A 24,626-nucleotide genomic window follows, 5' to 3' on the forward strand; every position below is an offset into this window, starting at 1 on the left:
TATTCCAGTGACTGATGTGTCACTATACGTAGTCGTAAACAAAAAGGAACCATTCCCTTTCCAAGAAAGTGTGTTTTTTATTTGTGAAATCAGAGAACTTGCAGTGTTTTTAAAAAATAAAAAAACAAAAATAATTAGTTTCTTTTGAACATTGTACAGATGTATAGCGAAACCTCAATCAACTAAAATGAGTGTTAATAGTTGATAAAGTTCATAAAATATCTCTGAAGAAAGAAAGACTTTTATCAAGGCTGCTAATTTTTAGTTAAACTCCATTATTGTAAATAAAGTTCCTGGACTACTATAATGTGTATACGGTGTATAGGTACAGTAAAGCACAGAACAGTGGAGAAATATTCAGTTATTGCAATGACACCTTAATGAAGTACTTTTAGTAGAGGTCAATAGTTAGATCTTAAAACAGAACTAAACATAACGGGGATTGGGAAACACAGAGCTTTGTTATCAAAAATAAACTCCCTAAATAAATATTCCAATTTCATAAATAAATATATTAATATAAATAGATAAACAATAAATAACCTTTAAACAGATAGATAGATAAATGCCATACTAGAAAATGACGTACGGACGTTTTGGACGTCAGCCAAAAGCAGTCAGATAACATTAACATGGGTCAGGTCTCTGTCTCCTCCTCATTGCTCTGCTCCAGACTCCTGAGGCATCGGACCACATCCTGCCCAAAGGACTGGAGCTGCACCAGGGTCAGGTGCGCTGCCACCTGAACCTCATACTCCCCTGGTAGACGCAGGGCCACAGGGGTCGGTGTGGGCTGCACCACAGCATCCGCCTGGACAATTTTCAGCATCTGCAAGGCACAGCAAACAACATCATAAAGCTGTCCACAAGTAAGGAGCATTTGTCCAGAAAAACAGGGATTGAGAAGCGCTCTACTTGCCTTGTTAATCTGAATGACAAGGTCCCTGATGTCAGCCAGGAGCTCGGTCACTTTGTTTTTGTTTTGCAGGCGAGGAGAGACAGAGATCAGCAAGGCCCTGTGCAGCTGAAGACCCTCACACATACGCTTCAAACTGGTCTCCTAAAGGGACAGAATACCAGCCAGGGGGTCATGCTGTCTGTTATTTTTTTTTAAAACTCCCATTTCATGTACTGAATTACTCCCCGAGAAGATGCTTACCAAAGTGAAGCTCTCAGACACAGCTCTGAGCACGGGAGCAGTGGGGATGCCAATGTTGGACGCCATTATCACAAGCTTAGCATTTTCTGACGAATTGAGTTGCAGGGTCTGTGGAGGGGAGATAACCAAAAGATGCTATGGATAGATTTCAGCTTGTCATGCATCAGGAAGCATACAGTTCCTTGATATGCTGTTGTGGGCCTATTTATTTGCAAAACGTTAAACATTCCTGACAGAACAGACGTGGCAGAGGTAGATGGATTCTTTTTAATAAGTATAAGTAGTAATATACTCCATCACAAATAAGTCATGCATGTAATCTACTCAGCAAAATGCACAAAATTAAAAGTACTGATTATGTAGCATGACATGGCAGGTTTATTTCACTTTTATTTACTTTTGGCAAGTTTAATTTGGATGATGCATCATATTTAAGTAATAAAAAGTAAGCAACCATTGATTATTAATGTTAAATCGAAGTAATGCAGTACATATAGTGGACATACTCAAGTACAAGTACCTCTATGTTGAACTTGAGTACAACAGTGCTTGGTGCAAATGAATAAAAACTAAATGTAGGCGACTGGACAAGCAAAAGGAGCCAAGTCAGACTTAATGCTGGAAATAAATCCTCAGACCTCCTGTGATCCTTTTAAGGCTTAACTGGTTTAATTATTGCTGAAGCTCAGATAGTGAACACTTGTCCTATAACCTGCCATAACCACTAATGCTAATTCATCACGTTTATATTTACTTCAACTAAAACTTCCCTCATGTGTAATACACTCTGATTGCCTCACACAAATACCAGGCACTCTCAGCTGAGTATCAGGCTCGACCGTGCACAAGCCCTTTAATGTGCTCCCAGGCAGACCTACGCAGATGGATCAAACCCGGCGCCCACCGCCCCTCACCTCCGTGTTAATGCAGGATTCGTGCGTGTCGGGAATGGAGAGCAGGATCTTCCGTATTAAGCTGCGGCTCCTCTGCACGATCTCCTGAGATTGCGGATCCTCAACAAGTGCGTTTCTCTCCGCCAGTGGTGCGCTCCGAGCCACGGTGGCCATCATGCAGCAGGGAATAGCGAAAACTACAAGTGGAGAGAAAAATCAGAGCCTTCACCGTCACTGCATCCAAACAGCCCCCTTTTATACATCCAGGACACAAAATCTCTCTCTCTCTCTTTCTCTTTCTGTGTGTGTGTGTGTGTGTGTGTGTGTGCAGAGGACGGGCAGAACAAAGCCTGGCTCTCTCCTCAGCAGCTCCTCTGTGCTGCAGCCCTGGGCATGCCCTCCCCCTGGCTAAATAGCTGCACAGTTGAGAATAGTCACTGTAACGTGAAACCCAAGCCAAAAGTAGCTGCTGCAGTCAAACATGGCAAATATGCCAATTTGAGCAGATTTTAAACTTGATACAGAAATATTATTTACCCCTTAAAACAGGTTTAGATGTCTTAAAGGTCTGTAATAGTGAAACCAGCTAGTTAACAGCCCACAGATAAACAGTCCAAAGGTTGATCCTGAGTGTTCTTCCCCGTAGCTTCCCCTTCAGAGTCTCTGCTGCTTGTGGAGATGATCAGCAGAAGAGGAAGAGCAGCATTTCCTCACCAGGCTACTACTCACCAATCAGGATGTTCATGGCCTCTGTTAAGGAAGGTCTTTAAGTGTTGACCTCCAGTGAACACTATCCATCATTTAAAGCACACTTATAGTCTTATATATATCCACGTAGAGGGATTTCCCATCATTTTTTCATCTGAAAAGTGTGACAGGCGTGACAGGACACATTTACATATTTCAATTCAAAGCCCTGCCATTGTTTTTAGACGCCCAACTTGCTCAGATACAAATTGTGGTATTGATGATGATGATGATGATGATGATATGTTAAATTTAAGCACAATGCTGATTTTTCTGTTCATTCATTTCAAAATGTGGTTCTCAGTAATAGTAAACTTTATCTTATGAGATCATTCAAACAAAATCCACCACTTATTACTGAACATAAAATCTATAAAAAGAAAATAGTAAAACAAAGATGAGCTGTTAAAATGAACACTAAATTAATGAGTGAAACAGGTTGAAAGAAAGTTAAATAAGAGGGGTAACATTTGAAAATAACAGTGTGAAAGTAGGAGTCATTTCTGTAATAACACGTCAGGAAAGCAACACAATTCAAGAGTTTTATTTTGGGAGTTAGATTTCGTCATTACTGATTTTTCATTTTGATGTAACACAGCTTTTAGTTCATATATGAGCCTGTCCAGTTGCACAAAACTCAAAGTCATACACGAAGAGACGTAGAGGAAACAGGCATTTCCTCTGACAGCATTTAGTGGGGAAATGGAAATTGAAAGTGCTTGAACGCTTTAATCACAATGTTTTCTGAAATCTAGGATTTTTGGGCAAAATGTTTTGTCTTATTTTACTGTGGTCATCCTGCCTATTTTTGGGATATCGTGATTCTTCTGTGGAGATGTTTTGCTATTAATAGACTGGAAAATGTGACATCGTACGTGTTATTTGTGGTAAATGATGAGATGAGTGTGCAAACAGCTGCCTCGAGATACATTGTTCCAAAAAAAAAAAAAAAAGGCAGCCACTGACAAACCTTAAAAATGACACTTAGAATGGTTTTTAAATTCTGGCCACATAGAAAATCTTGTCTCACCTGAAGCGTCCTCGATCCACACAGGTCCCCACCAATTCAGGAATAATGACTTCAACAGAGTTTATGTATAGGCTAGACAGAATATAAGGCAGTGAAAGGATAAAACTACAGATGGCAGATGCAAGAGTGCCATCTGGTGGGATTTCACAGAACACCTCATCTGTGAAAATCTGTGAGGTTTCCGTCACTGCCAAGAAATATACATGTACATGACCCCACATAAAACCACAATGTGTGTGTTCATACACTTCAGTTTATGTGCGGATTAAACAAACCAGATAAAGCATGTTAATTAGGGAGCTTCTTTTACATAAAGATGGAGCCAGACTAGCTGTTACCGGTCATAACCCTCAGATCAGTTCAACTGACTGCAGGCTACATGTTTACTACAAATTAACTGCACATTAACATGACACCTGTTATTTTACAGCCTGAAATGACCCATTACATCCTCATTTTGTTCAGTGCAAACTGCACACACATGCTGTACCACTGTGGTGAGAGTTATGTAATCAACCCATAGATCAGTCCTGCGCCTCCATTGTAGCAGATCGGTTTGCTTCATGCTCTGACACGAGGGCCCCTTGATCAGTCAGTGTAGCTATGTTACATCTGCCATGCTTGATAGGCTGTGAAGTGAAGCTGTCAAATCTGATCCCTGAAATCCACACTGGTCTGATCTCCAATCAATCCTACCCATGAAAGGAGGGCATTATTCACTGCTGAGGCCTCGCTCTATGGCCCCGTCAGTGACCCAGTTGGAAACCCTATTAGGTTGTAGCGGTGGAACAACGTGCTAGCTCGTCCTTTGGCTTGGCGGGGAAAGGCTGCACAAGCTTGCTCTGCGTTTTTAACCCTCGAACACATGCACCCCGATGCTTCATTTCATCCACAGCACAGCGTCGCCTTGTTACAACGCTACCATTACAGCAAGGTATCTGGTGCATGGTTTCCATTAGATCTGGTATGCTGTGTTTGTAGTCCGCCTAAGCCCTGCAGTATTACTAGAATTTCAAAACAAGGTTCTGCTGGGATGAACGGAGCTTGGCTTTTCATCTGGCATTTAAAAGATGGACACAAGGGTCAATCTGGAGTGATTTAAGAGGTCAGTAGGGGTTTTAAAATGGAGGGCAAGAAGTGGGAGCCATTAAAGGACCTGGATTTAGAGAGCCCATAAGTGGCCATAAAAAGACTCAGCACTTAACATGTTAAGTAAAGAAAATCAGTTTTAGGGTTAGTCCTGGATCCTGGAACCACTTTTAATTTTCACAAACTGTGTCAGTATCAAATGTTTTCTGCTTTTGAAAGATTGATATCGTTCATGTGCAATGATACAAGGTAAGTAACTGCCTTTTACCATTTTTATATTGAACACATCTAAACAAAAAGGAACTGACATCAATTCAGCTTAACATTAGCTCTAATATTCATGCAGGATATCAAGCACATGAACAGAAATATTTGCCTTCTGGTGCTGAAATAACATGTGTCCCCACACACATACACTTCACTCTACAGTTCTTGTTGCCATTAAACTGCACATCAGAAACTGCTCTTTAAGACTTTCCCATTTTTGCAAAATCAGGAAAGTTTGAGATAACACGCATTTATTTTTCATGGGTTGGATCCAAAATAAAAAGCTGTTGAGGTTACATGATAAGATGTCCAGGGTGGACCGTCTTTTGAAACCAGGTTTTCACTACCCAATGCGTCATGTCATTTCTCATGGAGTGAGAGTAAAAAGCCAAACCGTTGTGTCTCAGAAAACGAAGGAATTGCACAATGTGTTTTACATGGAATGCAGGCCCGTTTGGGAGGAAGTGTGTTCTTCCTCACAGGAAGGTTGTTTTGACAGGAAGGACGTTGCTCAGGAAATATGATGTGACTTGTAATTTCATAAAAAGTCTGACTCATACGACACAAACGCTTTTATCAGCTGAATATGACATATCAGAACTACCTCTTCTGTGTAATTTTATAATGACGATTTATACAGCTTGAAACATTTATTCAGAAATCATCCATGTGCTCTTTATGTTCCTGGTAAGCCCTTACAGATTTCACATAGAACGATCAATCCCACAGGGTATCGCCTGACTGAGAATCTTAACCTACATTAAATTTATGTCATGCTGATTTGTAGGTCATATCTCTGAATCTAGATTTAGATTTATTGTCTGCAGGGCAATTTTGATAGTAGCGATAGTTATACATACATATGCCAGGTTGCATATAATGTTCATTAAACCTGTCAATACTGACATTTCAGCCATTTCATATCCTGCATAGTACATTCATGTAGCACACATGTATCACATTCAAGTCTACAGTACATTTATAATATCCATTTACTGTGTAATAGCTGTATAAGTACATTGTGTATGAGGTTTCAACATTACACTTTGACATCATATTATAGTATGACATGTAATATGTAATAATACTATATGGGGATTATGAATGGGATCATGCACTACTGCTAATTCTTTACACTCACTGAAAATACTGTTACATGTACTGGGGGGGGGTCAAACAAGGCTGCAACACTAATACAGCAAATTAGGTAACTGCTGGGGTATCAGACTGTCAGGGGCCCAAAGGCCAGCAAAGTAATTGTAATTTACTTTGTTGGTATAATTTGAGTATTGATTTGATTATTTTGTTTTACCACTAAAACACAATAAAAATTGGAGGGATTAGGGCTCTTAGATAATCCCTGTGTTTTTACCTGATCATGAAGCTTTGATTTGATTGACACCTTTTGATATTGTACTTACATGGCACACATTTGAGTTTAATCAGATTTTAAGAAACCAATATATAGCAAACCTGAGACATGTAGTATTTCCTTTGGTGTTTGGGGAACAGATGTGTGGGGGCCTCAATAAGTCCCCAAAACTCATTTTAATCTAGGGGCCAACCACTTGTTCTGTTGTCAACGGATGTCCTTATCGTAAAAACACTACAGCTTCCAGCAAGTACTGTGTGCTGCTGCTGATTTACATTTCTTACATGTACAGTAGCATATTTGACTAATAAATGTTGATTTTAATTTGAAAATATTAAGATGAAGGCTTTTATTTTCCTCACACTTGCACACTTACCACGACAGGGGGAGCTGTGTAACACAAAATAAGATGGGACCATGAGAGAGTTTTTTTTTCCTTAGACACCTCTAATTGTCTGTCTACAGATCAGCCCCTGGAGGACACCACAAAAAGGAGGCCGTCACAGAATATTGACACACATCCAAAGGATGTCCTTGTCACTCTCCTCATTTGCAGCATCTTAGGTGTCACTTACCTTTTTGGCTACAGGAGGAAATCGGGTGCCCACACAGGCCCTCACTGGGAGACCCCATGTGATCTCGGAGCCTGGAAACATTTTCACCTGCAACCCAATCCTGAACTGGGCCGCGCTCTGTGGGATTGGATGCGTCACCTTATCCCCCACTTTGTGTCCCATTACCCAGCAGTTGTAATGCTCACACCAGTGTAACGTGTCTAAGGTAGCAGGCGGGGCAAGCTGAGCTGGCCTGAAATTTAAATTAACCTCAGCGACATTTATGTGTGCTGGAGAACAGAGGTGTTACATTACCAGTACCCTCGCTCCCGCCATGCACACACACCTGTCGTACATACAAGTGAACAAAAGGATGTGCGCACTCACATACATTAGCTGAAAGAAATACACAGCCAGACATGTCTGTTACTAGTTTTATGTTTATCTCCTCTAGAGGTGAGCTTTCCTTAACGGTGGCTGGTTTCAAAGCCACTGTGAGAGTCTGTTATCAGAGGAAAGCGGAAAGCAGGGAGCTGTGTCTGTGTGTGTGTGTCTCTCTCTCTATGTGTGTGTGTGTGTGTGTGTGTGTGTGTGTGCGGCAGGAAATGTCAGAGAGAGAGGCTTACCATCTATTTTTCAGTACTGTTGAACCTCCTGCTCGTCATGGGAGGTTGTACCTAGGCTTCCTTAAGATTAACTCTGTCAAGATCAATATCATTGTTTTCTGTAAAACAAACTCAGCCTGTTAATAGAGACTATGGAGCATGGTCACTACGTAGGAATAGCAAAAAAAAGTTACATGAAAAAGGCATGTCTAGCACAAACTACCACTTCTGAGTAGGTAGTTTTACTAAGAGGAGAACAGAGTAAATTAATCATTAAGTGGTTTCGTGAAAGCTTCAGACACTTTTCTTAGCATAAAGACTGTAAACACTGCTAGCCTAGCTCTATCAAAAAACAGCAAATCCAACCTACCAGCATGTCTAAAGCTCAATGATTAACATGTTTTATCTTGGTACCACCAACTTTCTCTGCTGGTTGCTTTGCCAAGAAATAATGTGGCACATAAACCCCAATAAACCACTGAATTGAAGTAAGACTAATACAATATAACATGTTAGTTAGTGAGCTTTAGAGGAGCTGGTAGGTGGGTTTTGCTAGCTATGGACAGAGCTATGTTAGGTGTTTTCTCTCGTTTCCTGTCTTAATGCTAAGCTAGCTGGGTGTAGCGTTGGAGGTGGGGCTCTGTTCATTCTATTAATTCTATTATTCTATTAAAAGTTGCTCAGTGGCTGATGAATTTAAATCGTTGGGTACACAGGGCATGTGCACTAGCATCTTGAGTCTGCCAAACCGTCTAGCTCTCTGCTGTAGTGAATGGGAATAAAACGATGTAATAATGCAACTCTTTTATACTTTCTAAATGCTGTGTCTTGATCAAATTTGGGGGTTGTGACTCTATTATCTGCCAATTTCCACACGTCTCTTTCACAATGTAAGTCAATGGAAAAAAATCATTTTGGGCCCAGTGACAGCATGTGATGAACACCATTGTTGTAATTACATGATTTGGCCACTACGTCAAATTGGCTTCAAAGCCTGGAGCACTTCCTTCCTTGGGTGTGGCTATTTATTTACTGTACATACTTGAGAGTGGTATCACTTAACTTAACTGTCTGCGAAACAGCGAATAAGCATATTTCCCAAGATGACTGAGCACTGCCTGTGGGAAAGAAGCACTTTGAGGGTGAGGCGGAAGTGACTGTGGCTGCCACTGTGAGCTCTCTGGACCCTCAGAGAGAAGCCCAAAGGCATTTGGAAAGTGCTTTACCCAAGCAAGTGCAAGCCAGGCAGCAGAGAAGGGGGCAGCTGATCCCCTTTGGCATTCTCCTTTAATTTCTCCTCAAGAACTGGGTCACGCAAGACGATGGGTGCATTCTTAGACTTTGTGCTCAAATGTTTTTATGTCCATCATAAATCATTTATTGGCCTTGCTCTGCTCTGGAGGCATTTGTGTGTCTAACACAGGGAAATCATTGTTGACAAACTATGCTACACATCTCAAACATCAAATTTCATTATTCAAGACTGCACTGGGTTATCCTGCTCAAGCAAGGGGATAGACTGATGTGGGTTAAATTATGACTTCACTCAAGTACATTTCCATTTTTGTGGTCTCAGCTTCTATTGAGGATTTCATCACGAGACGGACAAATGTATCTTCCTGTGCTGATGGTCTGGTGAAATAGGAGATTCACATCCCTGACAGCTTTTTCAAATGGTTCAGCAGGTCATAGCACCATAAATATTATTTGGAAAACCCATGGGAGTGACCGCAGCTGACAATATGGCTCCCAGAGGCACCCTGGGTGCTTATTAAAGGCATGAGAGAGGATGAAAAACAGCACAGAGGCAGAGGCTCTGTCTAGATAACCAGGTATGAAGGACTCCTCTGTGTTCCCTTAATTACTCTGGGTGAAGAGGTGACAGTAATGAGTGTTTGCTGAAGGGCTTTTCCAACCAGAATATGAAATACTTGTCCCTGTTCAGACTTTAAGTCTCTCTCTCTCTCTCTCTCTCTTTCTATTTCATGATAGCTGAACTGCAGTAACCTCTAATTCTTTGCTTCTTGAATCAACCTTTCTGACAATTAGGCGATATTGTAAACAGGGTTATCGGCTTGTGACTAAAGATTGTCATGTCATCGTTAGCATATTATGCCGAGGAGTAATTCCAGAGCTACAGTGCCAGAGTTTCTGATACCAGGTAGGCATTAAATGCCATGTCTTTGTGACATTTATCGAATCTCCCATCACCCCTGGGTGACAATGAGCTTTGTTGTGATTTGATAAATGGATTTGAACTATCAATGTGATGACATAGCCAAACATATCATGAAAATGGCAAATTAAAAGGAAAGGGATGATTCTCTTCATGCGCAGCGCAGAGTAGGCTACTGCTGTGCTGTATAGATGATTTAGGGACCCAACTTTTAATAGGGATGCTCTAGCAGAGGTTTCCTGTCAAATACTCTTAAGATACAGAGGCAGCTTGGAGGTTTGCAGTTCTCATCAGTATGGAGCCCTGGTACAGTCGCTTTTTCCAAAAACATCAAAAAATAACTGATGAATCCTTCATCACACAGCAACCTGATTCATCAGCATAGTGAGCTGTATATGCCTTTGCTATGGAGTGATTCAGATTCTAAATACTGTATGCATCTTTTAATGTTTTGTGAGATAGTTGACTGAGTTTAGTGAGAGAAAAAAAACCCAAAACAACAACTTGAAATAAAAACATCATTTTACTTATAATATACTGGTGAATACCATAAGGGTTTTAATGGAAAACAGTTACACATGGAGGTCTTCATTCTAGTGTTGCCTTTCCCCATTGTTCATATTGCTGTTTGACGTTGCCACCTAAATTGTCTGTTAGCGAGCGAGGTGCATGAAGGTGCATGCACCACTGGATAAATCCCATTTGTATCCCATATTTGGAGTTCGGGAAAAAAAGCATGTCACTGCTATTACTCCTGTACCACACAGACTAGACCATCAACTCAGCCAACAAAAACTCCTAATGGGCCACTGAAAGATGAATTATTCATCTGGGCTAGGTTGCATCAGGCTGGTTTTCTGTGCAGACACATCTCTGGGAAAAACCATTTGAGACTGATGTTAGTCGCAGGTTGTACTCCATCCTGTTGGGTGTGGGTTACCACTTAATTTCCCATGTGTAGCTCCATCAGCCCTATACCACAGTACTAATGGTGGAAGACTCCTCTGACTTGCCCTGCCTGCTGGGCAACGACTTGAGATACTCAAGATGTCTGCGAGCGTCCTCCTGATTAGCCCTGACATAGTAGACCAGGTAGGAGATGACCATGGTGAACCAGCCAAACATGACGACCAGCATGGCCACATCTGTAGTCCTCTTCATCACTACACATAGGTCTATGTCTGGTGCTAACAGGAAAGCAAGTCCTTGAACTCCTATTTCCTCAGGATCTGAGGTCTGGCACACAATGCCCGTCAGCGACGCAGGCTCCAGGTCCACGCGGGACATGGCCATCTGCAAGTTGCAGTCACAATGCCATGGATTGTTTGTTAGGTTGGCGCGAGCCCGCAGACCCTCGAAGGCCTCAGGGTTAAAGTTTACTAACTTGTTTGAAGAAAGGTCTAGGAACTGTAGCGAAGAGCCCAGGCCTCTGAATGCCCCTGTCTCTAACTGGTTTAATTCATTGTGTGATAGATCCAGTTCAACCAGGTGGGGCAAACCTGCAAACGCATTCATTGGGACTGTAGTGAAGAGGTTGAAATCCAGGTAGATACGTCGTGTGTCATTGGGGATATCCTGGGGGATCTCTGTAAGCTGCATATTGCTGCAGCGCACCGTCTTGCCGATGTTCTCGCTCTCAGAGCAGTAGCAGCTCTTAGAGCAACTGGTGGCAGCATGGTGGAAGCAGAAGGTCATTAGTACCAGGCTGTGTAGCAGCAAACACATGACCACTGAGTGGCGCAGTAGCCAGTCTGCAGGTAAGGGCATTGTGGGATATGGGCATGCTCCAGGAAAGACCACCTGGGCGCAGGACCTGAAGTTTACATCAACCTCCCCAGTAGCTGTTGAGCCTATGGCATAAAAAGAACAGAATGTCACATTAGCAGTGGTGGAAAGACTACCCTTTGAGAAAGAGAAGCACAGATTGTGTTGTTAAATACATTTCTCATGCAAAACATGGGTGATTGACAATGTTCCTCTGTGTCCATAGAGTTACTAGACACAGAAACGGGGGGCACAGTAGCTTGTCTAATTGCAGTGCGAAGGCAGCGGGGATGCACCATGCTCATTTCAGCATGTTGTTGGCCAGAAGCGACTGCACTTCTGTTGTATTTCCAGGAAAGTGTAAGGATCAAACATTCCCTTCACACCAACACAATAATAAAGCTCAGAAAACCCTTTGGTGTCACTGTGCCTCTTTTATAATTGACATCCCTGCGATGCAGGGCTATTTCAGTACACTGAGGCTGGCATTAACATAGTGATGTGACACCGTGAGGAACAAAATGTTCACAACATAACAATTAACCAACTAGATTTATATATATACATATATACATATATATGTGTGTGTGTGTGTGTGTGTGTGTGTGTGTGTGTATTTATAGATACACACACACACACACACACACACATATATATATACTTATATATGAGTATGCAACATTTTTGTAAAAGTGACCATTTAAACTTTCCTTGCTTAGTGTCTGTCATAAGGTCATTTAGTCAGAAGCGCAAGTAACACAGTGGTAAAAGCTTGTCTCTGTGTCACGTTAAATTGCACATTATATTTTGTATGTAAGCCTTTGAAAATAGCAGGTCTACCCACCCTAACACACTTCATTAATAGCTGATCAGGGCTACCTCCTATCCTGTTACTAATCCTCTTAAGGAAAAACTCCTTAAGTCAGTGTAGCATCAGTGTTGGCCACCCAATCCTTTTGTTGGGGTAAATGCTAATGCTATAAACAGCACAGAGGCCAACAAAACAGACAATGTGATGGCCTGTCTTCTTTGCGACAAAAAGGAACCACAGAGTTCAACCAGACTTCTTAATTTCTTCAAAATGGCTGGAGACTGGGCAAGATCCACTTACCAAGATTAAAAAATGAAATCGATCTCGAAGTACCTCGAAGTATCACATGACATTGGGGGGTAGAGAACCAAGTGTAGTGGCAATGGTGGTGTGTATGTGTGTGTGAGGGGGACAGATGATTTGTCTACGAGACACAGCTAATAATGCTCATTGTGTTACGCCAGTTTAAGAGATGCCTGCCAGACAACCCCAATAATGAGCCACTGGGAGAGATGGAAGCTGATGCACCGGAGCAGAGCACAAATGAAGCCTCTGCTATTAAAAAGTTTGTCTCCCTCCGACATGAGATGTTTATCTAGACATCCTCATTGAGGCAAAGCAACCTCCTAAGGATTTCCCTCTGAACTTAGTGTCAGCGAGATGTGTTAGAAAGTAAAATCCCATGACAGATGCAGCCTCACTCAAGTAAATATAAAGTCTTGCCTAAACTTAATGGGTAACATTATGCTCCTGTAAAGGCTGTACTTTCCCCATCACATGGCATGCCAGCCTGGTATTTTGCTGAGAGATAATGGTGGAGTAGAAGTGGAAGGCTGGTGAAGGAGGAGGACAGAGCATGTTGGCAAGGAGGGAAATTGGACACACCAGGAAAGGGTTGAGAGAGAAAGAATGATATCAAGAGGATTTAAGGAGGGGGGTAGCACAACAATAACAATACAGAGAACAGTGCGTGACACCAATGAGATATCAAGGAAAGAGATAAATGTTAGTTACACAGACGGATGATGCTGACAGCTGGCAGTGAAAGAATAAAGAGGAGAGGGAACAGACAAGCGCGTACTGTGGATGAGATAAACCCACATGAGAGGGTAAATTTAATGAGTTGCAGGGTGGGGCACCAGTATAAGAAAAGATTTCAGGGATAGTTTTCCTTTCAAAATATGCTTCTCAAACACATCATTGGCAAATTCAACCAATGCTCTACATCCTAATAACAAATATAACTCATCTTACAGCCAAAAACTGTAAATGCATTACATCAGTTGGCCTCTAAATCAGATGAGTTCTTCATCTATGTTCCTAAAGTCATTGCCTACTTCTGTGATAAATAACACTCCAGCTTTTAATTTACACCATAAATACAGCTCTCCTGCAGCCAAAGGTCAGTCTTCATTTCATAAATTCACTGCTGTCGGCGCTGCACTAACAAGTTTCGGGCACCAATCACATGAGGAGCAGCAATTTGGACTCGAGCCCAAACACGAGAGGCATCAAAATGCGTGCAAAAGTGTATTGCGTTGATATATTTTGTGACATTGAGCTTTTCATACATGAATCTGACCTCTTCGTGGCATCGCGTCACAGCCGTAAGCGTTGCATGAATGGCAAATAGGATGCTGGTCTCTAGTTATCAATGGGGGGTGTGGATGACAGAAAGGTAAACAGGAAAATAAAGCATCCTTGACGTGTTTAACTTGAAACACAGGCTTTTAATGCAACTGTAATCATATTTCAATGCTTTTAGTTCCATCCACTCCTGATCCCTCACACAATGCCAATTTGACTGGATTACTGGAGATGCTCTTTTTGATCTTTAGAGCACAACACTGTGCTTGGCAGATTTCCACTGTACCTCAAGACAGAGGAGCAGTCAGCTTTGATAGCGTAATGGAATTTAATGTACAGCATGTTAGAGATTAGTAAGGGTTTCATCTCATAGTCATTGTAATTGATTTAAATGTCTCTTCAATGTCATATCCTCAACACAAACTTCAATACTAAACGAACACTGATGTAATTACTTTAATTTACATCACAACTCAAGGTGAGGGCATTGAAGTTGCTAAATTAAAACCTATCAGTTTCCTGCTCAAATTGAAATTCTCCTCATAAGCAACAAGCATCTGGTGGAAAATAAACAACAAGATAAAGGCGATGCCTCGTGGGAACTGATACCCTTGTTAAGTTTGTCTTTCATCCTGTTTTAGTCAGCACCATCCTGCGCTCCTTTGCAGCACCGATCACATTCAAAACCCCGCATTAAAACTGGACAACAGTTCCTCTATTCTGGATTAAAAACGTGCAGACGCAGTATCACAAAAGAAATCATGAGTTTTGATCGGTGCCACACGCGAACCACTCACGTCTTTGCCGCTTTTCCTCTCCTTCTCATGTTGTGTTTCTCAGCAAGTGCCCAGCAATAAGATGGTCCATCAGATCAGAGCGCTCCCACGAAAGCGGTTCGGTCAATGTGTTGGTTCGCTTCCATCAGGTCCTCTTGCAGCTCGTTAAACTTGTGCTGAGAGCCGCTCTGGCAGCCACGATGCGCCACTGGAAACGCTCCCACAGTTCAGGGCTCGCTCGGTGCAGCCTTTCAGTTTCCACGCAACCAGAAAACCAGGCAACATTGCTGGAGCCAGCGCGGACTGACAAAGACGGCTGTCACCGATGGCGGAGTCTCACTCACTCTGATCCTGGATGTGACACACACAAAAAAAATAGTATCAAAGTTTAAAATGGCAGACGCATGGCGCGCAGTGCATTTACGCACAGACGGGAAGCCTTAATGGCTGGATTCATGACTGCTGGGACGATCACAGTGTTGGAGATGTATTAATGCAAATGTATGTAATGGCATGACAGGTTACACTCATTCATATGCATCTGCTGATTGCTGAGAGTGAAGCGGATTTGATGTGCATGCATCAGGTGCCAGTAAAGTAAGCAGTGCCCCTCCCTCACACAACACACACCCACTCTCTCCGCTGTGTGTGATCTCACACACAGTGCACAATGCATTGCTCATACAGGGCTTGGGCTGACAGCCTACACTAATCATTTTTGATCTGAAGCTTGTTGTTTCAAACATGCAGCCTGGCTGCCAGGGCGGTGGATCTTTGGCCGTCTCTGGGCCTTTTTCCTGCCTGCTGCCAGCCGATAAGGAAGCCCAATCAAATCCACTATGAAAACAGACATTCATGGGCACTGGCCTCATAGAGGCTGCCAAGCAGCCAGTCATAAGGTATTAATGGAATTAAAATCAATAAAGTGGGACACTCCACCTAAACTCCCTCCCTGGTTCTCTGGAATGACTGATTGACTGAATGATTAACTGCAGCTACATGGTCTCTCTTTCTTTCTTTCTATCCTTGTGTAATGCAAGTCATTTAAGTGAGTCATTACTTGGGTCTCGGTTTTGGACAATGTAAGCTGTAAACACTACATGAAAGGCTCGATTACCAACCACGCAAAGCTGGCAACCATCAGGGCCCAAAGATGCCAGTTTGCTGCTGTAGCAATTAAAATGTCATAATTTGATTTCTTGCATTGTTTGTTATTCAACTAAAACACAATAATAACTAAAATGAAACTTGTACGGTGTTCCTGCATTTTTGCCTGATGCTGAGCCCCGCTGTCAATTCTAATTTTAACACCTTCAATATATCAGCTGATATTAGGCTTACATGGTACACATTCTTGAAAAAAATCTAGTATGGGAGCACTGGTTGGTCTCTGAGGCTAGACAAAATGGGTTGGGGGAACAGGTGTGTGGGGGCTCAACAGGGGCTCACTTTTGCTCCTGAGCCCACTAGTGGCATAATCCGGCTTTGACTGCATGAACGGTTTTCCAGCTATTAGTGGGAGGTGTGGAGGACAGAAAGGAAAACAGGCAAAAAACATCCTCAGTGTATATTTTATTTTTAGGCTTTTATTGCAACTATGAAGATTTATCAGTGCTGTTTGGTTGTATAGATTGTTAGTGGGACCAGAGTTGAGCATTGCTGTTCTCTACCATATTTTTCCCTGTCCTTATCCCTGTCTCATTTGGGCAGTTTATCCCTGAGTTGGCCAAAAATTGTTCTGCACTCACTGACATTATTTCAGGGACCTTGTAGACAACATTTTTGTTTGTCATTATGACCATCTCCATCATTTGTGTTTTCCGCGAACGCCCGGACTAACCTGCAGGAGATGTAGCTCCACCCTGCAACAGGAAGTCATATTGGGCTGCTACATTTTATGTTTACGTTTAGCCCTCTAAATAGTTGCTTTGCTGATTAGGTTTAGGCTGACCTATTTACAGGTCTGCTGAGGCTTGTGTTTCTTTGGCCTCATTGGACTCTGTTGTAAAGCGGTTTCCAATAGAGAACCCTGCTATCCCTACAGCGAAGAGGGCAATCACAGTGTTACACTAACATGCAGATAAAATGATCAATGTAAAAACAGAATAAGAATCTTTTAATGTTTGCATGCAAGATTTGCTTTGGTATGACATAGTAAAACCGATTGATAAAACCACAATAACACGTTTGTGTATCTCAGTCCCCCCTGAGAAATAACTTTGTGTTCATTGTTGCTGCTCTCTATTCACTCCTTTTACAGCCCCGAGGTTATGAGGCTGCTCTTGTCAATTAGAGGGAGATCAGATAGGTGGAAGAGCATATGACAGTGAAACAGCAGAAAATAGGATTACTGTCCTCATCGACAGAGGAGAGTGCACTGGCAGTCAGTCTTCCCCAGCTTTATCAGATTACTTCAAATGCTCCGCTGTAGATGGCAGCTAGACGGGTGCTGTATGCATTATCAACCAGGCATTAGTCCTGATAGACTACACTTTCAAGTGGATCAAAGTGTCTTTTTTTTCCCTCCTTACTTTTTTCTCTGCAGCCTGTCAAGTATCTAAGCCGGCTCAGGCGTCCTCTCTGTTAGCTTGATACCTGTGCAGGTGGCATACCTGCAAGCTAAAATTAATCCATGAAGCCAAAGTGCTGAGTGGGAATTTGGCTGAAAAAATGCTAGTTCCAACGTTTCTACAATGTGACCTCAACAGGGTGGGAGTGTTTTGCCATCAGCCATTTCTGCTCTGAGTTGCAGTGGAACAAAAGAACTCACACTAATGAGATATCTCCTTTTCATTCTCATTTTCGATCCTACTTTCTCTTACACAAACACACAAGCATGCATACGTATATATGTATATACATAAGCACACACAATCCCACACACACTCTGTCTCTGGCTCCCAGCTTACTCGTCGTCCCTGAGCAAGATCAAAGTCCTGCCTTGTCTTTGTGAATACAACATTGCCCTGCTTTATTTATTTATTTCCTGTATGTCTTGAACCTTTTAATCAAAAATTGTGCGATAGGTGTGTTAAAAGGACTTCCCTGCTACTGCCAGTAACAACGGGGTCACCTCACCTCATCTTTCTTGTGAAGAGCCTTGTCTTTGAAGTCTGATACCACTGACATTAAGGTACAATGGACTGGCATTATGAAAGTGTTGTAGATCTTCCTTGATCTTTGTTGAATTCCCCACCGACAGAGCTATGGCTGTCTTGTCAAGAGCTTCCAAATACAAGTCAGCAAAAGCAGATTGAGACTGCCTTCATCTTCTACAAGCATGTTTCAAGTGGTTCATGTTGTTTGTAGCTCATAGTTCCTTGAAGGCATATCCAAATGAATAAATAAAGCTGGAATGCGTTTTTAGTATGTTTTTAGTCCGTGGTTTCCAACCTGGGCATTGGGACCCCCATAAGAGGTCGTGAGATTAACCCAAGGGGTCACAAGACAATTATTAAAAAACAACAATTTATGTCATGCCAACGGCTCTGTTAGGATTTATTTGGCTTACTTTTTAATTGAGCTAAATGTTAATATCAGCATGCTGACACACTCACAGTAACAATGTTATCACTCTGATGTTTAGCATCAGTATTGGTTACCGTGTTCACTATCTTCATTTAGTGCATTAGCATGCTATTATTTGCTAATAAGCGTTAAACACAAACAGTGCAGATGAGGCGTATGGGTATTTCATTAGTTTTAGGCATTTGGTCATATACCAAAGTACTAGAAAACTTTTGAACTTGATCACCAGTTATTACAATTCATCCTGAGGGGACTGTGAATCGTGAGTTTCAGTACAGTGTTTTCACAAAGTTTCGCTCAGAATCAAAAATGACAACCTCATGGGAGAGATCAGGGGATTGCCAAAGTCAGTAAGCTGCATCCTCTGGGAAACACCAAAACCTATTTGAGACCAAAATGGTGGACCAATCAAAAGACTAGCGTCGCCATCCATAGAACTATGCCGCTAGCATGGCTAAAACCATTATGAGTTGGTCACTGTTAGAGGAGAAAAACACCAGGCACGCAAGTAGATACTGCTTCATATTTAGGGGTCATGGGCAGAAAAGGTTGGGAACTACTGTTTCAGGGGGGTTTGATGCATTGATTTGAGTTTGTGCTACTTTCGTCAGGCTAATAGGGATCCTAATGGTGTTTGAACCTTACTGATGCACGCACAGAAACGATTTATGCATCCATCCACTCCCATCCCAGTCAATACTACTGAGGTCATGGCACTATTGTTCACTCTGCTAGCTGATGAAGTCATTCCAATCCCCTTCCTTTATTGAATCCATATTAGATGTGAGCTTACTGAAGAAAAACTGCTCTTAAAATTTGAAAATACAGCATTTACTCTGCGTACTGGGAAAATAAGGCGTTCAATTCGCTATAAATTTCTAGCTGTTATGTTGTAAAAAAAAAAAAAACCCTCATGGGAGCATTTCGTACAACAGGTGTGAACGTCACCGATTGTGATGTATCTTAAATGTTAAGTTGTTATAGTTTCTTACAGTTGCCTGCCAACACAGGATAGAGGTGCTTGGAGTTTGTCCATTGCCCTTTTAAAGTAATTACTAATTCTTAGTCCTTCATTGTGTTTCTCAGACATATTCACAATGACAACCAGGGAGGGGTGTTCACCTTAAAGGTCATGTTATGGACCTTCAAGGACGTTGCTGGAAACATGGCCCAAAAAGTAAACTGAGCTAATAAATTCTGTCTTTCAGTACTGTAAATGTTAGAGCTTGACTGTAGATGTGATTTACTTCCCAAGACACTGTCTGGATGTCTGCAAAGGTTATGGTACGCTATGTTCAAGGTTTTAAATATTCATGACTCGCATCTTTAAGAATATTACCAGTGCTTTTTGTTTGGCATCTAGGCTGCTCTGCTCATTTATGTTGTAGCAGAGATTCAGAATAACTTGAGCTACTGAGATTTGTACCTTTAACGGTGGCTGCCAGTCATTTCGTCTGTCTCACACCTGGAAATTGACTGAGCTAAATACTCACAGTGAACATGAAACTGTCGTTTCAGATTTTAAAGATTTCTCCCTTTCATCATTATTTCATTCTAGTTGAAAGTTTTCATATCAGCACCCACATTATGCTCTACATGCTCTACTTCCTGTCGATCATCTAACACCCACAGGAAGAAATGGGACTAGTCTTTGCTAGAAAAAAATAACTCACATACACTGAGGTGAACTCAAGCGGATTCACTTAAGCAAACTCATGATGGTGCAAACTCCAGGGGAGAACACACATCTCCAGCACTAACATGGCGACTTTTCTCAAAAAACCTTATGAGACATTTTTGGTTTGAGGCCCAAATTGAAACAATAAAGCAATAAATTTGGGGCAGAGATGTTATATCTCTCATGTATCCACCTAATCTTGACCAACAATATCTTTAAAGAAAAAGCAAAGATAACTGTCCCCTGACTGTAGCTTCATATTTAACAGATGGTTATAAGAGTGGTATTGATCTTCTCATGGAAGCCTTGGGGGGAAAAAAGCAAATACATGTTTATCCCAATATGCTTGACCATTCCTTTATGGTCAAGTAATTGCAATTCACTCTATATAAGGGTAAGGTTGTTCCATATTTGAGCCAATTAAACTGCATGTATGACAAAACAATTGAACGTCTGCGTTTTCAAATATCTCTTTTTCTGCTGTCCCTTAACCGCTTAACGTGAGACCTGCTAATGCTATCTATCCACTGTATTTTCAGAGAGCAGTCAGTTCATATAACTTTGGCTTATCTTCAGCGGTCAAAAAGCCGAAATGAAGAAAAGAGATGTACGTAAAACAAAATCATCCTTCTTGCTGTAGTCTGTCAACTGTTATATGTTTTACACAACCAAAGTACTCCTCAGGAAAAAAGCCCTGACATACCTGTCAAGTGCTCAGTTGGAAGTAGCAGTTGTTTACCTGTCACCCTAATATCTGTAAAGCAGCGCTATCCCTGCATGACACAGGACATCAAGTTTCACCAAGTTTCTTTCTCCCCCCACTTCCCCAACAGTCAAGCTGTATCAGGCCTCAGAAAACACAGGACCATCAATAAGTAAACAGGAAAGCAGGTGGTACAGAGAGCACGGGTGTCCATCTACATTTCTCAACAGCTTCAGATGGGTGACTATTTTTGGATGTTAAGTACTTCATATTCCCTGTTTCAAACTGCCCACTATTACTAGATGAGAGGAAGTCTGTGTGTGAGTTTGTTACAGGGTTAGAATAAAAATGGCATAGTTGCAAATAAAATTAAATTAACAGAAAATCATACAGATGTAGATTAACACATTTATAAATATGCTTCCAGGAATTTCATCAGAAGCCAATAAAAGGTCTTCCACATCAACAGAGCAGAAATTTGCTTAACTGCTTAATTTGTAAGATACGAGTTCACCTTTACAAAGATCAGTTTAATAAAAAATATGCTTATTTGATTTGCCAGGCGATGCAAAAGTCTGCCTTTGTTTTTTGATGTCGGTTTGTTGTGTCAGGGTCTTAAAATTCACAAATGGACGATGCATAAGTCATAGTAAAACCTTTGATTTATTCCCTTACAGAGGATCATGTGCTGGACTATTTCCGCATCCAGTGACTTGTTGCAGTCTTGTCGTCATCACGAGGGAGCCAGCCAACTGAGTTTGTATCCTTTGGACAGAGCCTGGCTGGCTTCTCCCACTTCCTGTCTTTATGTTAAACTAAAAATGAGCAAAACTCTAAACTGTCTTCAAGCTGTAGTTTCATATCTAACTTACAAGCAAGAGAGTGGTATTGATTTTCTTGTCTGTCAGCAATACATCAAATATCCATATTTCCTCAAATGTTGCACTATTCCTTTAAAATGGTATCACAGTTATCTGAAAATAATCCTAATCCTTAAAATCATGCCTCTGATTATAGTTTTGATGCGGTGAAGGAATATTTTTAAGGTAACAGTGAATTAAATCCAGGAAAGACTCGAAGAAAAGTATACCATTTTGAACTTAAACGGTCTCTTTTTCAGGTACAGTGGAATCGAAAATATTCTTAAAGGTAGAATATCTATTCCCTTGTGTTGTACGTGTGAAAAAAGGATGAGGGCAGCTGGCACATTCTTTATATTTCTTAAAAGAGATCAATCATTCCTTCTGGCTGAAGACACAAAGTGCAAAATCAAACTGTAATGCGTTCGCACCTTCATTCATGTGTGCAGCTGTGGGTGTATTTGTGTACATACACTCCAATACATCCTCTGGACTACAGCTCAGGATCCTCAGCCCTATTATTATCATGACAAGGTCAGATGCGTGGGCAGCATAGCAGAGGAAGACAGATAAGAATGGTAGAACGGTTAGATAAATCAGGTTACTGCATTTCCATTGACCACCAGACCAGAGATGTAAAAGCCCATGTTTGCTCAGTATTGACTAAAACCCTGTCTTTTCTCTGCGGTGCTCTCTTAAATCATGCACTTCCAAATCTCTTTACATTAGCTGAACAGAGCTGTAAGACACGAAGGAAAGCTCTCCACAGCTACATAGCTGCAAAAGCACATCAGCTGAGGGCTATCATGAAACTACAACAGCATACTTGTGGGGAGATAAACCCATTAACCACTAAATAGCTTTTAGGCAGCAATCATGTACAGTGTGTATGCGTGTGTGACAGAGAGATTGGAGGAAATGAGGGGGAGAGACATAGAGAGAGAGAGAGAGAGAGAGAGAGAGGTAGGGGAAGAGCATATTGATAAATGAAGCAAAATTGAAATGCATTTCAGGAAAAAGGGAACACTGCAATCCCAGAAAACATCACAGAACATGTTCTTGCAAGTCATTTCTTTGTTCATTTTCTACATTCAAAACTACAGTAAAGGTTCGTAGCCCAAGAGATCAAAAGATACGCATAATCAACAGTATTATCATTACACAACACTGAGAAACAGGGTGTTCTTCTTTCCCTTTTCCTTCCCAATCTGGAATGGCCTGTTCTCCCATTTCTTGTCTTCATTTGAGGGGAGTCTACAGGGAAATAGACGATACAGATGCACCGACCTCTCGCCAGCTTCGATTCGGCTGAGCCAACTGAAACTGGATCTCAATAGTGTTGAGCTTGTTGTAGTGAGTGCTTTTGTCTGAATCATCCAGTCATCCTGGTCTGGTGTGTATTTCTGTAACGGATCTTGAAATATACCTGTATTTCTGACTAGGGCAGTCACAATATCAGATTTTGACTACATGATCATCGTGGCCTTAAGAATCCATGATGACGATACCATTGCGATATCTGTAGAAAATCTGAGATGATAAATAAATAATGCCGTCATCTTAACTTTGTTAAAAATGACTTTGTTCTTTGCATTTTGTTCCTTTTTTGGGAAAATGAATTATTCTCTAAATATGAGGGTAGGGAGGTGGAAAAACAGGTCTGGAACGACAACAGTACAAAAGCATACAAATAGAGCAATTACACTTAATGGATATTGAAAAGGCAGCCAGATGAAGTGATAAACAAAGCATCCACAAGGCCTAAAATCTGCCATCAACACAAAAGTCAGCTGAAACAAAATATCTTGCAAGAAGCAGCCAACTTCTCTGATATGCTTTTATTTCATGTCCTTACACACTTACATCCTCATGTAGGAATACAACCATGTTTAGTTTATCAGATTTCAAGCTGGAGTGAAACACAATATTGTCATATGTGTATTATTAACATGATATCTGTTTTCAATTTTTGAATATCACCATTATCATAAACTCCAGAGTGTCACAACACCCCTCGTTCTGACTTAACTGGTGAGAATATATACAGTATATCAAACTGTATCATTGACTTTCTAGTGAATCAAGAGGTATGAATTCCTCATTATTGTACATATATGAAAAATCTGCATCTCCTGTACTAAAAGTAGTTTCTTCTGTGTGTAAGAAGCAGCTGTCACTTGCTGTACTTGGGCTGACACAATAGTACTGTATACTGTACTGGATACTGTAGGGGTTAAGTCTTTTGCTGAACTAGCTTCAAGACAAGATGTAAATAAGAGGGAAAGTGTACAGATGTTAAGTATTTCAGCTTCTCTTGGCTCTATGAATCCTGAATGGCATTTCGCAGCTGTGAGTATCACAGTTTCTCTGATATATGTAAATCCTGCAGGATTTTACAGCTAGCATATTAGGCTTCAAATGGTAAAGTCTTAAAAAGTGCTGTATAGTAGTGTGAGTGATATGCCATCAACAAAGACGGGTCTGTGAGTTGTTAACCAATTGAGTTAGACCTATCTGTCTCTGTCTCTGTCTCTCTCTCTCTCATTTGCCATAAAAAACAGTAGGTATGACAATATCAAAGAAAGGCTGTGTTTATAGCAAAATGCAGATTATGTCAAAAAATTGTCAATTTTAGCTTAATGTCCTTTTGATTTTGATGATTAAAAGCTAGAGAAGCTCTTTGTTGAAAGTGTGTATTCAACAAAACCTACTAAAAACTTCCTAAAGACAAGACAGGGCTGTTTTGCCAATTACATTTTTAAACTTTGTGGCCACACACTGTGAATGTAGAGTAGTGAAGGAAAAAGAAGCAATAGGTGTGTGGTTTTAGTGTTGGCTTCAGGCTTAATGGTGTTTACATCAATAGCCGGTGAACTCTGTGAAACGTGTAGCCCTTTTTATATATGCCCCGCGTGGGCCACGATTCTGACACTGCTCACCCAATAATCACGCCAAACACCTTTGAAGCTCAAAGTCAGCACATTTATCTCATAGTCTTTCTTTCCAGCTGCAGTATAGCCAAAACAA

The 24,626-nt window shown here is 41.2% G+C and overlaps 2 protein-coding genes across 2 annotated transcripts; both read right to left on the reverse strand.

Annotated features, from left to right (window-relative positions):
* Nucleotides 1–79: 79 nt before the first annotated feature.
* On the reverse strand, nt 80–2,269 carry csf3a (colony stimulating factor 3 (granulocyte) a). Its single transcript, XM_070852065.1, has 4 exons — nt 2,074–2,269; nt 1,160–1,267; nt 920–1,060; nt 80–829 (listed from the first exon to the last, which is right to left on the reverse strand). Exons 1-4 carry the CDS (start codon nt 2,227–2,229, stop codon nt 638–640), a joined length of 597 nt encoding a protein of 198 aa, XP_070708166.1. The 5' UTR covers nt 2,230–2,269; the 3' UTR covers nt 80–637.
* Nucleotides 2,270–10,540: 8,271 nt separating this feature from the next.
* Nucleotides 10,541–11,692, reverse strand: lrrc3ca (leucine rich repeat containing 3Ca). The gene has a single exon (XM_070852318.1). It carries the CDS (start codon nt 11,657–11,659, stop codon nt 10,865–10,867), a length of 795 nt encoding a protein of 264 aa, XP_070708419.1. The 5' UTR covers nt 11,660–11,692; the 3' UTR covers nt 10,541–10,864.
* Between the last annotated feature and the right edge of the window lie 12,934 nt (nt 11,693–24,626).

The sequence above is a fragment of the Pempheris klunzingeri genome, chromosome 20 (assembly GCF_042242105.1).
Source record: "Pempheris klunzingeri isolate RE-2024b chromosome 20, fPemKlu1.hap1, whole genome shotgun sequence".
Lineage (NCBI taxonomy): Eukaryota > Metazoa > Chordata > Actinopteri > Acropomatiformes > Pempheridae > Pempheris > Pempheris klunzingeri.